Below are 18,057 nucleotides of genomic sequence, written 5' to 3' on the forward strand. Positions count from 1 at the left end.
GTCAGCCAACGCATCGTGGAGGAAGCAGTATACGAGTGACCGTTCTGCGTTCATGATCCGGACTGAGTACCCCTTACACAACTCTGCGATATACGACTCAGGATCATCGCTACACGTGTTCAACAACCGGGCTCGATTCTCAGGTTTCAGAGCAGCTAAACCAGGGGATTACCTATGGGCAGGAGCCTCACAAGTCCCAATCCTAGGGTATGGAAACGTGGATATAACGGCTGACGCTGAGCGGGGGAAGAAGGTAAGACTCCGCTTATACAACGTCGCTTACTGCGAAGAATTCGCAACGAATCTAGTCTCCTACCGCCTTCTACGGCAACGAGGGATGTGGTGGGATAACCGCCCAGGCCAGAATTGCGTACGAAGAGCGGATGGGACACTCGTCTGCTACCTTCACGATCTCCATGGACAACAGGTTATCGAGGACAATACCAAAGCAGGATTCGTCACGCAGGCGAAGCAGCGCCACACATCGTTTACACCGCGCAAAAGACTCGCAGGAAGACCGTTCAGATGGCACCAGAGACTGGGTCACCCGGGCGAGGGGGTGCTGGAGCACCTCGTCAACGCCTCTCGAGGCGTGAAGATCATGGGTGACCTACGCAACAAGCTGCCTGACTGCTCAGCGTGTGGAAAAGGGAAGACAAGACGAATTGTTCGACGTGCCCTACGCGAGTCTATAGCGTGGGCAAAACCAGGATCAAGAGTGGCGTTCGACTTTCACTCGATTAGCCCTCAAGGATACGGAGGCTATATGTCTACGGTAATACTCTCTGACCGACTAACAGGATACTCGTGGGACTACTACCTTAAGGACCGTATAACAGAGACGCTCCTCGAGGTATTCGATCTCTTCATGGCCATGATGAAGACGCAATATAATATACAGGTCAAAGTCTTCGAATGTGACCGCGAGGTTGCAACGATTCATCAGCAAGTCGCCACTCACCTTCAATCTCAAGGGGTGGTCCTCGAACCCTCTGCGCCCAATACGCAGGCCTAGAACGGAGGCGCCGAGCGAATCGCAGCAGTTATCAAGGAGAAGGCTAGGACCCTTCGCGAGGCAGGCAAGTTCCCTGAGATGCTGTGGCCCGAAATCGTTGCCGCCGCGACGTATTTATACAACAGGACGCCGTCAGCGGCGCGCGGCTGGAAAACGCCCTTCGAACGGTTCCATAATCAGTTTCGCGGCCCAGATCTCGGGAAGCCTCATCAAGCCCACCTTCGAGCGTACGGCTGCAAAGTGTATGCGCTCACAACAGACGCACAGCTGGGCAGGAATAAGTCGAGAAAGCTTCAACCGAGAGGATGGATAGGCTACCTCATTGGGTACAGTACTAGCAACTCCTACCGCGTGTGGAATCCGCTTACTGCCCGCGTTATCACAACGCGAGACGTTGTGTTCAGGGAAACCGAGTTCTTTAATGGAGATATCAACGAGCTGCGGGATGACCTCAAAGACCTCGACGTGAACGAGCTCAACGCTCTTCTCGCGCGACTAGAGGTCTCGCCTACAGGGATAACATCTCCAGAGTACGCACACACCGCAGACGAAGAAGTCGATGAAGTCCAGTACATTGAAGACGAAGAGGCACAAGAATACACCGCACCGCCGTCGCCTAAGTACGTGGAGTCACGATTCGAACTCAATACACCACCGCGGACGCCACCCACCTCGTTCTTCGCAGGCCTTGAGGAGGCACTCGGAGTGAAGGGGTGGAGGAAGAGACGTGCTTCGATCGCTCCTGAGGCGGTTCATGCACGCGAATCGATCCACGAAGAGTTTCCAATTACCACTCCGCGTACCTCCTGGCAAGCCGCTTTCCTCGGCGGCACCAGAACGGGTAGAAAACGAGTGAAGATGAAGCAAAAGGCGAAGAACGCCGATACCAGCCTGGAAGCGGTAGTATGTTGGAACAACAGACTCGAAGGTCTCACCGTAGCCGGACGTGGTAATGGTATGAACCCTGCCCCTGGGCCCAGGAGGAGTCTTAGAAACCCTGGGTGTGAGCGTGCCTTCGACCTCCGTCAGGGAAGAAACCACGTTGATTCGAGGGTAAAGGAAGACCTTCCCTCTGGGCTAAGCTCCCACAACGGTAGGCCCGTGTCAGGTGACGGGGGGCCCGCGGTTGAGACCGTGGCCTCTAGCGTTCCGGGAGAGGACCGTCCTCTGCCCCAGCGAAAAAGCCAAGCAGGCGTACTACCCCCAGTGCCTCAGAAACATGCCGATCTATACGGCCACCCCTACGAGAGGGGATTCCGAGAAGCGGAAGAGAAGCACCTCGCGAGCTACGATGAGATGGATACATACGTCGTCGTGGACCGTAGAGAAGCCGCCGGGCACCAGATCCTGGGTTGCCGGTGGGTATACGTCTATAAAACGGACGAGAAGGGAGCACTCCAGAAACTCAAGGCAAGGATCGTTGTTCGAGGAGATCAACAGGCTAAAAACGCTTTCAAGGATACATACGCTGCGACCCTCGCTGGACAATCGTTCCGAACCCTTATTGCCACCGCGGCCCAGCAAGATCTTACCTTACTGCAGTACGACGCAGTTAATGCCTTTGTCCACGCTCCGATCGACGAGACAGTATATATGGAGTTTCCACCGGGCCATGAGCAGCAGGGGAAGGTCCTGCGGCTGAAGAAGGCTCTATACGGCCTTCGCAGGTCCCCTCTACTGTGGCAACGGCATCTAGAGAACGGTCTGAAAGCAATGGGGATGGAACGCGTCGCAGGCGAGAATTGCTGCTGGCGGAAGGGACGCGTGCTCTTCTTCTTCTATGTCGACGACTGTGTTCTCGCGTTTCCCCCTGAGTGTAGAAACGCTGCTGAGCGCCTCATTAACGGGCTCAAAGAGAAGTACCACCTGGAAGGCGGAGACCCTCTTCACTGGTTTCTAGGAATCGAGGTCACGCGCGACCGAGCCAAGAAGAAAATCTGGCTATCTCAGGCAGCATACGCACAGAAGATCGCACGGTTGATTGGTCAAGGCACACATAAAGGATCACAGAGGAAGAACACTCGATTTACGACACCTATGACGAACGAGGAGCTACTGCCCGCCGAGGAGCACGCCTCAAAGAGCGAAATAACGGCATACCAACGAAAGATTAGATCGATCCTATACTTGGCGGTGATGACGCGCCCCGATATCGCCTTTGCTGCAAGCCGTCTGGCGAGGTTTAACCAGAATCCCTCTCAGAAGCATCATCGCGCTGCAGATCGAGTATTGCAGTACATCTTGGACACCTGCTTCCTTAGTCTCGAGTACGATGGCAACAACAAGAGTTTCGAAGTCGCATCAGACGCCAGCTTCGCAGATAACTCGCTAGATCGAAAGAGCTCTCAGGCGTACGCACTACGGCTTGCTGGAGGATTGATCGGATGGAGAGCGAACAAACAAGACACAGTCACAACATCAACGACAGAAGCAGAGCTTCTCGCCCTCTCACAAGCAGCACGCGAAGCTATATTCGTTAGCCGTCTGTTGAGTGCTCTTAATACGACGATTCCAAGCGGCGGAATAACGATCCAGTGCGACAACCTCTAGACGATTCGAATAGTAACTGAGGAACTCGTGACTCTAAAGACGAGGCTTCGTCACGTTGATATACACAACCACTGGTTGAGACAGGAGGTTGAGAACGGCACCATCAACGTCGTCCACACACCAACGAAAGACCTTGTTGCGGACGGACTCACGAAGAGCCTCGCAAGGCAACCGTTTGAAGACTTCATAAAACAGCTCAACTTGGTGAAGAAGGAGACGGAACCACTACGCGAAGAGAGGGACCCTCTCGCAGAGACCGCATGGAGCGGAGGGATCTTTGAAGGAGGAGAGGAATAAGGAAGAAGTCGGTTGGCCTGCCACCCCTAAGGGTAGCCTCCGCTGCTGCGTATGAAGCGCGCAGGAGCGCCCTAGGACCGAGGTCTCGAGCCGCGAAGGCTAAAGGGGTGTGTCAAAAAGGGTGGTAGGCCAGGGGCGCTGGAAGCGATGCACACGCAGAGCGCCTAGGATGCCAGGAAGGCGCTAGGAGGAATGTTTGGCCGAGGACCGCGCTAGGTGCGCTTAGTCACAGGGAACACGCCGGAAGAAGGCGCGTAAGGGATACGGACAGGTCTTAGGAAAAGAAGAAGCACAATACACATCACGATTGACCCCTGAATGTGCGCCTACGAATATTCGAACAACAAGCCTAGCTAAGTAAAGCCGCTTTAGTAATATACTAGACTACGATTAGGATAGGATTTTATTATTAAGGTCGTGATTCTTCGCGATAGATAGGTAATAAAAAGAATAAATTTATATAATTAGTTTTTATTTTACTATCGATTAGGACGATTATCTTTTTTTAAGAAGGGTACCTATCATAGTTTTATAAATAGTTATTAAAGGCACGTAATATCTTATATACTAGCCGTACCCGTATAAAAGATGCCCTCGATAGCATTATCGTTAGTAGACTAACTTAATAAAAGACTAACTACTTATACTTACGTTTATTAATTTATTATTATTTATTACCTTATAACTATTTATTTAACTTCTATATTATTCTATTTATATCTCTATTCTTATTACGGTTCCGACCTCTGCCTATTATAGCTACGTGCTAGTAGGAAAAACTATAATACTAACTATAAATGCTTATATCTATCCTCCTATTCTTATAAGTATACTTATCGTTTCTATATGCCGGATTCCCGATTCTATACGCCTTAGTAAGTATCTATAGCATTATATAAATATATATTTACGTTATCTCTAGTTATTATACGGTCGTATAGGATTTTATAAGGTCTTACTTAGTCGTAATAAAGCTTAATCTCGATATTTTCGTTTTTATCTATATATAACTATAGTTAGCAAAGATATATAGACGGTACTAAATATATATAATAACATACCGTACTTAATATTAGCAAGCTTGTCTACGATAGAAACTAACGTATTTCTAATAAGTCGTATATACTTAGGCTTAACGCTACGGACTGCGTTAAGAAAGTCATACTCTATACGGGAGACGTATAACTTCTTACTACTCGGGGTAGAAGTATAAATCTCTACGGCAGGTTGCTTCGAGGGGGATAAGGCTATATAGAATAGATTAGATTTATATTTAGTTATATATAGGTTAGGATAAAACTTACCGAAGCTATAGTTAGAAGTACTAGAATTATATATATAGTTAGCATAGCTAGCATAGCTGTCTAGAATAACATAGGTATTATACGGACTATTGCCTTTGATATAGTTCTTATACTAGTCTTTACCCTCGCGCGTATTTCCGTATATATATATAAGGAAAAAGTTAGCATTCTATATACGCTTATACTTAAGCGCTTTTTTCTATCGTCTTCCGTTCTTAACCGTAGAGCGAATATCGATTAAGTTATAGGCTTATATAATATATAAGCAAAAGAGTAAGGTATATACGGGGGTATAAGGAGACTATACCTCTACTTCCTTATTATCTAGAATATTATTAATAAAGTATTACTAGCATAAGGAATACTATCTATAATAAGTTAGTATAATATTATAAGGGAATTATAAAAGTATATATATAGGTAAGGTAGTAGCCGGTTCCGAAAGCATAAGTATATATAGAAGGTAGCTTAGTAGGCAACTCCGTAGGAATCTTTATATCTCCGATCTTATCTAGTACGAGCTTAGCAGCTAGCTTTATATCCTAAGCTATAATATATAGTAGTATAAAGTAATATCGAGTATCGTTTAGGATTATAAGGATGTTATAAGATGTTATAGGATATTATAGGATGTTATAGGATGTTGTAAAGCTTTGCTAGAAAACTATACGTAATATAACGGGGGCGACGCCTAGCGCCTAGAGATATACGAATCTATATAAAAGCTAATAGTTAGTAAATAATTATATAGAAATATATAAAAGCTTAAAAAATCGGAAAAAAAAATTAAAAATAGAGAAGATAAAAGAAAACGGAAGTATAATAAAGGATAAAAACTAAATCTTTATAAAACAGTATAGAAAACGTTATAAATTTCTATATAGTAAGGGTTATATACTTAAACTCTGCTTAGCATAGGGAAAAGGAAGAAGTTCTAGGCTTTACTAAATTCCTATTTATTTATCGATTTGTACGCATAGACTATATACCTAATCAACCGGAACCGGAAGATCTAACCTCCGACGGATTATTATAAAGCCTCGTAAGAGGCTATAGTTCTATATAGTAAACCCTTATTTCCTAAAAAGGCAAATACCTACCTAGAAATATATAAAAACAAAAATCGTTTTACGCGAGATTACATATGTTTACGCTTATAGGGTGTTCCTATCACTACCTTGAATTTTGACCCAGTGCGCCCTGCGGACTGCCGTAGGCGACCCCGAGTTAAGGTTTTGTGCGCTGTGAGGCGCATTGCTAATTAAGGCATTGGATCGGCGCAACGTGCTCCCTAATAACAAACAGGGTTGCAACAGCCTAAATACAAGACATGCACGCGGGAAACTTGAGGATACTGGCAATGAAAGATGGTCAACAGCCATCCCAAAATGACTCTGGAATTCACCGCAAACAAGAGGAAGTTGGTTATAATATGCCTCGGTACACCATTTTAGTCGAAGATGGAGCTCTACGGAGTGTGGGCTCAGGCCGAAACCCCATCCGTCAAACAGAATTCTGCAATGATCTTAGTAATAATTCTTCTTGATGCGTCAAGTACTTGGCGCATTCTTACTCCACGAATCTATAGGATGGTCATAAGCTGTGCATAGTCAGTGAGGTACGGAGTAGCTTAAATGAAAATGCAGAAGTGCTAAGATCAGCGTCACTGTGTGGTTGTTGATTGAACGGACCCATAAAGCTACTCCAGGTTATCAATTTAAAGTTCCGAAATAATATTGTCACTTATGCGACTTCTATTTTCTCTGAAATAGACACTTAATCCCCGTCAAAAAAGCGACGATCATTCTCCTTGAACTAGTGTAAGATGATTTCTGTGCTGATCAATTCAAGTCCACTATACTTCGCATTCTCTATCTACCCTCGCTTTGTACTTAAAAGAGTTTACGCCACAGCAGCGCGCGCTTGATCTGTTGATGGCTACGCATCCACACGATCCCACCAGTTGTTAGCGGCTACTTGCAATAATGGCTAACACTATTCCTTCTTTTGGATCGGCAAGCTTCCGTTCTTTATTCTGGTGGCTTTTGCTTCATGTAATACTAATTGGCGCCTCTCCCACACCCAACAACGTCCTCACCAAGCGAGTTCGAACGGAGTTCCGTGAGTTTGCCAACGACTACGAAGGCCGGGTCGAAAAAGGCCAATATCTCAGAGACCTGTTTCCCCTAGACGACGAAAAAGCGGCAGAGTACAACGGCGGAAAGTCTGTCGTGAGCCCGTTCCAGGACCCGGTCGCTGTAACCCGAAATGGCTGGTCTACTTACATTTTTCCGTACCCCTTCGACCAGAAGGGCGCACTCGATCCTTCCTACGGAAACATCCTTGATGCAGCCTTCGCGGATAAAGACCTTCCGGTAGACCAGAAGGAGTCCACTGTGTACTACTACATGCACAACAGACGCTTCCTTAAAGACGGTCAATTCAAAGAAGTGAGCACCTTGAAGGGGTTTCCGGTTCCATACCTGAGTATGCCAAGAATCCTGCTGACTTTCTCCCTCGCAGCCTACAAAAGCTGTGTACTCCAATGTAGTGGTCCCGGCTTCCGGTGCCTTCATTTTCGACGAAAACTATAGTCCCAAGTATAGGCAGGGCCAGCTCAAAGAGGGTGACATTCCGGACTTGGACACGTTATCTGATATCGCCTACTTCCAGTGGAGAGACGGCTGCCAAGTGAAGAGTGTTCCAACTAATAGCCTCAAAGTCATCTTTCGATCACACATTTCTCACAAGGGAACCTATGACTATGTCGTACAAGCTTTGGAAGAAGCTGATTATAAACGAGTCCCAGGCTGGGCTGATAAAGCAGTATTCTCAATGGAGAGCCGGCAGGGTCAAGCTATCCTTGGGACTGTCCACGGCTCCGGGACGGCTTGGATGCTTATCCAGCATAAACAGGCACTCGGTTTGAAGAAGATTTCTGAAGTCGCAGTATTTGGTCACGGCACGGGTTTCGACTTTAAACAAGATCCGAATGGCAAATATGCGAATTTAAATTTGAGATTTACCATTGAAGACGTGTAGATAGTTACTGCATGTGAGCGGAATAAAATTACAAAGTTGTCAGGCATTATGAGCTTCTTTTGCCCCGATTGAGTCGATTTCGCGTACAATATGTCCAGCGAATTTGATCGTAATAACGTTTACTATAATGTTGTCTCACCCCGAGGAAAGCTTGAATGACGAGAACAAGTGCTTGCAGGGCCATCCTAATTAGACTAAATTCTATCTATATCTTCAAGTAGTGTGAGGGGTTATACTACTAGGGCTTGGTAGGTAAAAGTAGGGTCTGCCAAGAAAGCTGAGGCAGCCAAACTTAATAGCCCGGGAGTTGGCAGTCGAGGGGACTTAACTATGGAGATCGAGGGTTATGGTAAGGTGAATTCGAGCCGTCGTTGGCATGCAGCGTCAGTAGAGATGACACGCGCATTCTAGAGAGAAATAAAGAGTAGACAGCATGGTGTGCGAATTGATGGGAAAGAAAGCCTTCACTGAGGGTGTTACTAATGTGAGGACATGTCCGTCTGAACGAGAATGGTGAAGATCTCCGAGTCCAAGGAGACGAGGTCATCGATAATTGAGTCCCATGAGCGCGCGGGTGTAAGCAAAAAAAAGGTCCTAGGGACACGATGTCGCCTTGGTATTTCCGCCCAAAGAGATGTTTTCCGGGGTGTGACTCAGGTTTCATCCTCCATCATCAGGAGCAGCCAGATCCATTGCCATCACGAGGTTCGGGAAACTCAGACTCACCGCGTAATCTCCGTGGTCACGGATGGCGGGGTCTCTTTCCTCACCCATACGAGCTGCAGTCGCGAGCCCCGTAGTTTAGACCCCAGGGTGCGCACACAGAACGGGGTCCAAAGGCGACTTCAGTTCGCAGCGGGTTGAAATTGGTCTACAGCAGCTCACGATGCATCCAAGATAACCTCTTCACATCTGCCATGCCCAACACTCCATCGCTCGAAGATGGCCAATACACACGTCGAGCGTGTCAAGGCCCTTCTCGATCCTAATCAGAAGCGTCCGCAGCCATCAATGAGCCCAGACTTGATTGCTTACTTTAGATGTACGGCTCATGCTTCCACTCTCGCTGCGGCAGTGAGTTGCACACCCATAATTGCTGCGGGTGGCCCTGCGCCTTCTTCCACATAGCCTTCATGTCGACGTCTTTGAGCCTTGCAACGTAGAACCACGCCTGCAAACACACAAAGGGCACCTTGAGGCGCCCTTGATACCCGTCCTCGTCGGCTTCGCAACCGGCGGGCGGCTCCCAATCAGCATCGCAAGCCCAGACCCAAAACACCAACTGCGGCAGCTCGTTAAGTTCATCTACCGTTAGGAGGTCGGGGTGGACGCAGTCCGAGTCGATAATGATTAGGGTGTTATCAAGTATTCCATCAGTCTCGTCCAGTGTCTTTCGGTATTCTTTAAAGTGCCTATATGCGTATTAGTAATTGGATAATAAATAGTTTATGAAACACTCACTCCCGGGTACTACATAGGTCACCGTCTACAAAAAACGGTGTCCTCAATCCAGATTGGGGACCAGTATCGCAGGAAGTTCTCACCCGCACGATAGATGGAACCAGGACCGGCCGTAGCAAAGATGGGCTGGTCGGCCAGGTTCTCCGAATAGAAGATTTCGTCGAGGCCCTCGAGACGTTCAAGGCATCATCCCAGCGGCCACCAACGCGTTGCATAACTTGGGCGGACCTATAGAAAACGAAGCCCCAATCACTACCATCCTCGGTAATATCCGTGATCCAGGCTAGCGGCTTAGGCATGACCTTGTGCCAGACGGTGTAGAGAGTGCCACGCTCCAGCATCATAGCATACTTTTCGGGGGAAAGCTTCTCAAGGGTGGGAATCATGAGCTTGGCGTTTCTGCGAGCGAGGCGTTCCGACGAAGTGCGGACGGCCTCTCTAGCACGCTCCTCGGGCGTCTGCAGCTCCTCGGCCTTCAACTGGGCGCGGTACTGGCGGTCGAGGTCGGCCGAGTCCTCGACATGGCGGCCGTCGCATATGATGAGCTTCCAGCAGTCAGCGGTAGGTGGCGTCCCTGTAATGCCCGGCTGACAGGCGTGAGTTAAGAGACAGTCGAATGAGTTATATTTTCTATTAGTTACTCTCTGAACTATATGCTCCTGGTCGCGCGGGTAGTATGAGCGGCCGAGGAGGGCGGCGCGCATAGCTCCGTTATGCAGTACCTTGGATGGGTTCTCTAGAACCAGAGCAACAAGGTCAACGCCATCAGTTTGCCGGTGCAAGATGTCGAGCCACATCTGCCCGCGATAGCGCTCCTTGCTTGCTGGCGACAGATTACGAGACATAATAGTTACAAGAATGGGCGCCAAGCTAAGTATTGAGTGCGAGACTTTTGAGACGCGTGAGGAATACGAGCGTGGAGCTCACTCTGGATGTACCTAGGGTTAAGTTGAAGTGTGGTGGTGAAGGCAACATTGGCTGTAGGGTGTTGATGTGGAAAGGGGGTTAAATAGGTACCAAGTGCAAGATAGGCAGCAATTATCTTACGTGACGCCAGCAGGAAACCAACATCGGCTTCTCTGAAAAGTTGAGGTGACAGATCAAAAGTCCAGTCGATAGTTATTGTTTCTTCAAGACCAACAGAATATCCCAAAGCGGCTCTCTGAGCCGATTGGAGCTGTGCCGCCGCCTTTGGTCCTCTGTTGCCCAGGTGGAGAAATGGAAACTGGAGGTCAACCCTATTTTAGCAGAGGTAGGGATCCATCTTCCCGAAATGCGTTAGCTCAACTACAGCCTTTGCTGAAGCTGCAAGAGAACCGCTATGATCGTAAGTTGCAACGAAGCGTATAGCAGTAGATATGCTAGGTAGGGGGAATGAAAAGTGACGTGATGTGGAAGTTGGTTGGTTTCTTAGTGCTTGATCTAAGCAAAGAAATGGATTCGTCTGCAATCTTTGCATATAGGATCTCAGCCGCAACAGATTCATCCCATCCCAGTGTTGAGGGCGGCGTTCCGTTTCATACCACAATGACCGCCTTAATGCTTTTGCAAATGGCGTCCAACCCAGGCTGCCACAGAGCATATCCATCATTCCGAGTGTCATTGAGTAACATCTGATTCACAGACATGCGATTGCCAGACTGTATGCGCCAGCTATCCAGCACATGTTTGAAGAGAACAGGAACGTATTCATCTGATCAGAAAACGGGTCACTGTTTGGGTCCATGCTATGAAAACCGTATGTATATCAATCATGTCCATGGGGGTCGGTGAAGGTCCGGGGTAACGATTGCCCAGAAACGTCGAAAATCTCAGTGACATCAGTTACCTTGTACGTCTCACCCGTCTTCCACACGTCCATGATTTTGTCATCATTAATCAACAAATATCCGTTTCCAACTACTTTGAGGGGTTCTGCGCCCTCATTTCAAGCACTGATATTTCCTCCGTGGAGAAGAACCCACGAGTCACTGCCCAAATAAGCAAATTTCTCAATACTGAGAGTCCACTCGTAGTAGTCGTTATGAAAATGCATTGCTAGAGTTGGATTTGACTGTTTGTGTGACTTGACCCGATACCATCTCGCCATGGGGTTGGGTTCCATTTATATACTTGGTTTGGTAGTAGCTTTCACAGGCGTGAAACAATCCCGTACGGGTGAAAACAAACAAACAGTAGATTACTAATCGACATGGTCAAGTAGAGTAAAAGTGGTAGTTTAGAAAGTGAAAAATGGGAGATGCCGTCTCCCAGCCCGTCACGTGTGGAAGGGAGGAAGTGGTGCCATCTAGCCCTACGTCCCGGGCGTTTGGCAAAGGGGCCGGCTAGTCGGCCACAGGGGTCCCCCTTTGTATTCCAACTACTTGAACATTAATTTCATGTCCTTTGAGCGCCTCAACAGCTGGGGCGTCAGCTAGCTTCTGATCAGCAGGATGGCTTTTCACAGGCAGTTAGATTAGCATTCATATAGGTAACAAAAACATTTTCATCTCTTTGTAAATCTTTCCCACACAGGGGTATCCAAACAAAAATTGTCCATACGAGGAAGACAGGGGCACGCACTTATATCTAGGACTGAGTTTTCTTCAAATACGCGAACAGCCGTCTAAACATCATTTACTCGAGTGTCATCTCTTCACCCTCCTGCTCACCCAGATGTGGCTGCTTTTCACGTGGTTGAGTGATGTCTTGAGTTATCAGGGTGATCATGGGCTACTACCAAATTGGGTTTGCGCTAGCATCTTGGCACCTTAGTATTGTTATTCTCAAGAGTGATCTGGTTATAGCTCCCTTGACATGCTTTCTGGGTTTTCGATGAGAAGCTAACCCACGTTGCCTACATCATACATTTATTCCAACCATCCGGGTTGGCTTTTGCTAAAGACAGGCCGCAGCTGAGACTGACACCCGCCTCAAGAGAAGCCTGCACTAACAAGTCAGTGGAAATATCTACTTTACACGTGAGGCCGTTCTAAAGTTCGGTCTAACTCTTTAAGTGATGTTGTGAACAATCCCAATCTCTCTCATCCCTGAGCGAGTCTGCGTTCCAATGAGACCGACCTGCAAGCCACCTAGTAGGTAGGCCGGCGGATATCCCCGCCCAGTTTTCACTTGGCTTGTTTTCTCAATTCCTTTCACGATCTGTTGGGTAAAAGATTTGAGACAGGGGGCGAGGGGTCTCACTAACCATAGAGTACTTGAGGTGTCTCTCAATATCAGAGTACGAATTCCCATACTTAGTATCCGTTTACCCTACCCCTATATCCCTCTTTTCTCCCTCTTCCATAGCTTGCTTCCCAAACGGCAAGGCAACAAGTGGGAGAGATGAGGAAACAAATCTTCATCCTCGCTTTCCTTGGCGATGTTGCTTTTGGTGCCGGCGGTGCTGCTCCACGCTTGAACGCTGCTGAGACAGTCCATTGCGTTACATATGTGTCGACATACTTGGTGCCGGTATCCTATGGAACGACGGGGCCTGGGCAAGGGTCTTCAATCTTTACTTCGGCTTCTGTCAGGCCGTCTGGTGCGGTGTCCAGTGGCGCTGGCGGCCCGTCGATACCAACAGGACCTGGGATCTCGGCGTCAGGCGGTACACCTCCGAGTAGCATTCTATCAGGGGCTACATCCTCGGGCAACACGCTTGTGGGTGGTACGACTTCTCCCAGTGTAGTTGCCTCAAATCCAACGCCTTCCCCCAGTGCGATAGTTGGCCAAGCGGTAATCTTTCTCATTGCTCCAGCCCCAGGGACCTCAAAAAGACATATAAAGAAGAGGGCCGTTGGGGGCTTCGTTGACATTGGGATCACCGCAAACGCCCAAACTTGCGACCTCGCCGCTGTTTTCACCCTTTCCTTCGGCCAGCTTTACGCCGGTAACGTGCCTATTTACTACCTGGCTGGGGAGTCATTCAAGCCGTTCCGTCCCAGTACATCTGTGCCGTCAGGCGCCATCACAACGACATTTGCCGCCGTCGACGGAGTCTTACAGTTTACGAACCCCGCGTTGCCCAATGGACGGTCAGGCCTATGCCAAGATAGCGTCACCGGACAGGTCTACATCACCTTCACATCAAGCCCGCCAGGATGTGCGCCAGTGGTGCTCATCACGTACGGTGGTAAGTCTATAGCATAAACACAGGTTCGGCAGGGCACTTGAAGAAGGTCATTGTTAACGCCCGTCGATAGTTGAACAGTGCCAAAACGGAAGAATCGTGTCGGCTGGAGCCAGCAGCACTTCACCCGCACAGCCTTCACTCAGTCCGAGCATCGAGACAAGCAGGCTGTCTACCAGCCCTGGTACCGCTCAGCCTAGTCAACCTGCAACTGTTGGTGGTGAAACAAGTACGATAGCAGGGGGATCCGCGACAAGGACATTCTCTCCCGGCTTTCCTAGTTTTTCCTTCACCAACTCTACAACCGGCAGAACCACAACTACGATCGTGGCTATTTCACCCGAGCCGACATCTCTTACTGTACCGGATCTCTCAACAACTGCCTCTACTCCAGCGGGCGCCAGCGAGTCATCGCCGCCCCCATCCACAACGCCCCTGAATCCCTCGGCAAGCGCAAGTGAGTCGCCACCGACATCACTCACTTCTTCAGAACCCTCAATATCATCGACACTATCAACAGGCACTGTCGAGTCATCTACAGACACCAGTTCGAGTTCGTCCACCACGTCTACAGTGCCCCAGGTGACCGGCGCTTGCTCGGGGCAGACAGATCCCTTCAGCGCGTCCAACGGAGATCAATTCAACCCGCGTTGCGGCCGCACATATGTCGGGCCGGTGTATTTATCAGAGTCCACGCTCCAAACTTACGTAGCATGCGCCGAAGCATGCTCACAGGACGGCCGGTGCACCTCGTTCCATTACACGCTGGAAAACACATGTTCCCTGTTTACCGGGATACCTCAGGACAGTGGCGAAGCTTCCATCGATTCTGGCCTCCGTGCTCCGGCGGCCGGCGGATGCCAGCAACTTACGGACCCCTTCAGGACATCAAATGCCCGCCAGTTCAGCAAGAAGTGCCAGAGCCAGTATGCAGGGCGACAGGAGCTAGCACAGAGTACACCCGGGAGCTATGGTGCATGCGCCGAGGAGTGCTCGCAAAACGGCCAGTGTACCGTCTTCTTCTACGGGGATGACGGCGTCTGCATTACGTGGGCTGGAGACGCCTCTCTCACCGGTGGTCAAGGCGATTCTGGCCTTCTCGTCCCGCCCGCGGGCAGCTGCCTGGCACAGACAGACCCCTTTGGTACATCGAATGGACGTCAAGTCAACAGACATTGTGGGCGGACGTTCATAGGGACGACTTTTATATCATCGAGCGATCAAGCGAGTTACGCAGCTTGCGCCGAGCAGTGCTCAGCAAACCCGTCTTGCACTACCTTCTTTTATACAATATATCGCGAGTGCGCCATATATAGTGGAGTGGGTGGGTTCAACGGTAATAGCAGCCCGGACGTTGATTCTGGCGTCATGGTTCCGGTCCCCGGCAGCTGTCTGGCACAGACAGACCCCTTTAACACATTGAATGGAATCCCATTCAACAGACATTGCGGGCTGGAGTATACCTCATCTACGAGTCTATCTTCGAATGTGCAAGGGAGTTACATAGCCTGCGCCGAGCAGTGCTCATTAAACCCCTTGTGCACTACCTTCTCCTTTACGGTAGCAGGCACATGCGCTACATATGGTGGATTTGGTGAGTATGCCGGCTATGCAGGTCCGGACGTTGATTCTGGCGTGGTCATCCCGCCCGCCGGCAGCTGCCAGAGCCTTTCGAGCCCCTTCAGCACAATGAATGAACGCCAATTTACCAGGGCGTGCGGGTATGAGTACATCGGCCAGTTTCTCATTTCACAGAGCAATCTTGGGACCTACCAAGCATGCGCCGAGCAGTGCTCGGCGGACATCTCTTGCACCGTCTTCGTCATGAGACAAGGCAACCTTTGCAGTTGGTTCGGGGGGGACCCTCGGGCTACTGGTGTCGAGGACTACTATATAAATTCCGGTATAGACTTCGATGTGCCCCTAACGAGGACTTGCCGGGAACAGACGGACCCCTTCTATTTGCAGAGCGGGCGCTTTTTCAACCAGCTGTGTGGAAGCCGGTATACTGGATCAACGGAGCTGTCCAACACCCCGCAGGCGAACTATTTAGACTGCGCCCAGCAGTGCACGTCGGACCCCTCGTGCACCACCTTCCACCTGACGGGACAGCGCCGATGCTTCACATTCAGCGGAGCCAACGCCCAGGTCGGCGGCGCCGACCCCACCGTCAATTCCGGCATCGCCGCCCCTCCCCCCGCGAACAGCTGCCAGGGCTCGTCGGACCCCTTCGTCGCCCCCAACGGCCGCCGGTTCAACACGCATTGTGGGCTCAGATATGCAGGAACAGAGCAGCTAGGAGGGGTGGTTGAACACCCGAACTTCGCGGCATGTGCCGAGGATTGCTCCAAGAGACCCACGTGCACCATCTTCAAGTACTCGCCGAACAAGATATGCATTCTGTACAACGGATACGCTCAAGGCGGAGGCCCCAGCACCACCGACGACTCCGGCATCGCCGTCCCGGGCGCCGACAGCTGCCAGGGCTCGCCGGCTCCCTTCGTCACAACGAACGGACGCCAGTTCACCAAGGACTGCGGGCGGGCATATAGCGGAAGTAACCTCATATCGCAGACTCGGCAAGAGACCTACGCAGCATGCGCGGAAAAGTGTGCAGGCGAGTTCGAGTGCGTCGGTTTTACCCTCTACACATTCCAGTGCTTGACGTTCATCGGGCCGTTCCAGCCCACCAGCCAAACCGCCAATTTTGTAAACTCGGGTGTCCTGATCGAGCCGACCGTCTCATGCGCAACATCGCCGAACCCCCTTACCACAGTGAACGGGAAGCAATACGAAACGCGTTGCGGCGAGCGGTGGGAAGGCAGCTCACAAATACAGCAGCGAACGCTCGGGTCGAACAGCTTCTTGAAATGTGCTGAGCTATGCTCACAGCAGCCCCAGTGCACGTTGTTCTCTTACTACTCTGACCGGTTTTGCGAATTGTGGGAGGGGGCCACAACAACTACCGGTCAAAATGCCGGCTTTAATGCCGGCTTTCTTCTTCAGCCTTGATCTTATAGGACTCCGAGCACACCGACGTCTTGGTTAGTCATGAGTAGCAATAACTCTTACCTATATAATTATTACTATAGCTGTTGCCATTGTTTGCAATAGCTGCGTTGGGCTAGGAGTGTCCTAGTAACTATATACTTTGACCCTGGTGTCTCTATTTACTAAACGTATTATACTACTTTGGAAAATTCAAGAGCAGTATTGATTATTAGTATGCGGCGGTTGCGATGGTGTATATTGAGAGGCACCTCTTCACCTTGTGTCCCTACCAGGCTATACGTGTAACGGGTTGAGCCCGTGTATGACTTGTTGCATCTGAGCCGACTACATGAGTATGCAAGGAGCGGCGCGCGGGACTCTTATAAGTATAACCGTAATGCTGAGCTGCTGGCCTAGCATTAACCGACCCTTTTTGATGCTTTCATAGCTTAAGGATTGCGCGACGCGCTGACAGCAGATGAAGCTGGTTGCCTATATATGACCTACCAAGGGGCTAGATCGTTCTACTTAGGTAATGAAAGCGGAAGGATGAGGAAGAAAGGAATGAGTGACGAGTGAGGAGACAGGGGGGGGCAATAAGGGGGGAGAGAAGGGGAGAAAAAAGGGAGAGATAAAAGAGGAATAGGGTGAGAAAAGAGAGGGAGAGAAAAGGGATAGGAAGAGGAAAAAGAGGGGGAGAGGAGGAAATAGGGGAAGTATAACATCAGAGGAAATCTATTTAATAAGACTTGTTTCAATACTCAATGTTTTTAGTGTACTAGCATTAGAGATGTCTGTTTATAGTTCTTTGTTAATTGCCATTTTTACTACCTCTCACCTTGGCTTATACAGGTCGTGTGACCTTAGGGCGATACGTAGTCGGACGACCCTTGAGTTAACAAATAGTATTACTATTTGTCGGCCGTTTATTACTTCTTCTGAAAGTATCTCTCCATTGAGTCGACTCAAAAAAATATAGCGTATAAGCTATTCAAGAAGACCCGTACAAACAAGATGTCTAATAGTTATATACCTGACTTCAGCCAGCCAGATCAATAAACGGTAGATCCTAGCTCAACATCATGGTATCAAATCAACGCTCCAAACGCGCAGCATTCTGGTTCCTTTTCATTCTCAGTTTTAGAACAACTTAGCCTATGAAATACCAGGCGTATATGATGCATTTCAAAAACTTGCCATGGTCCTAAATGAAGGAACCCGCACATTCACTGTCCAAATCACCTCAGCATTTCTCGCCCCCTTCTCCAAATCTTCACTGCATTCTT

General features: G+C 49.3%; 3 protein-coding genes across 3 annotated transcripts; 2 read left to right on the top strand and 1 right to left on the bottom strand.

Moving 5' to 3' along the window:
- Positions 1 to 7,151: 7,151 nt before the first annotated feature.
- Positions 7,152 to 8,208, top strand: CTRU02_201513 (uncharacterized protein; the record flags this gene model as incomplete). The annotated part of the gene is made up of 2 exons (XM_036728979.1): positions 7,152 to 7,616; positions 7,687 to 8,208. 2 exons carry the CDS (start codon positions 7,152 to 7,154, stop codon positions 8,206 to 8,208), a joined length of 987 nt encoding a protein of 328 aa, XP_036579130.1.
- Positions 8,209 to 9,244: 1,036 nt separating this feature from the next.
- CTRU02_201514 (uncharacterized protein) lies at positions 9,245 to 10,644 on the bottom strand (the record flags this gene model as incomplete). Its single annotated transcript, XM_070203872.1, has 4 exons — positions 9,245 to 9,620; positions 9,898 to 10,256; positions 10,311 to 10,558; positions 10,608 to 10,644. The coding sequence occupies 4 exons, from the start codon at positions 10,642 to 10,644 to the stop codon at positions 9,245 to 9,247; spliced, it is 1,020 nt and encodes a 339-aa protein (XP_070062454.1).
- A 3,034-nt stretch (positions 10,645 to 13,678) lies between these two features.
- On the top strand, positions 13,679 to 16,792 carry CTRU02_201515 (uncharacterized protein; the record flags this gene model as incomplete). Its single annotated transcript, XM_070203873.1, has 5 exons — positions 13,679 to 13,783; positions 13,876 to 13,964; positions 14,062 to 14,237; positions 14,301 to 14,957; positions 15,396 to 16,792. 5 exons carry the CDS (start codon positions 13,679 to 13,681, stop codon positions 16,790 to 16,792), a joined length of 2,424 nt encoding a protein of 807 aa, XP_070062455.1.
- Positions 16,793 to 18,057: the final 1,265 nt, after the last annotated feature.

The sequence above is a fragment of the Colletotrichum truncatum genome (assembly GCF_014235925.2).
Source record: "Colletotrichum truncatum strain CMES1059 chromosome Unknown Contig_0001, whole genome shotgun sequence".
Lineage (NCBI taxonomy): Eukaryota > Fungi > Ascomycota > Sordariomycetes > Glomerellales > Glomerellaceae > Colletotrichum > Colletotrichum truncatum.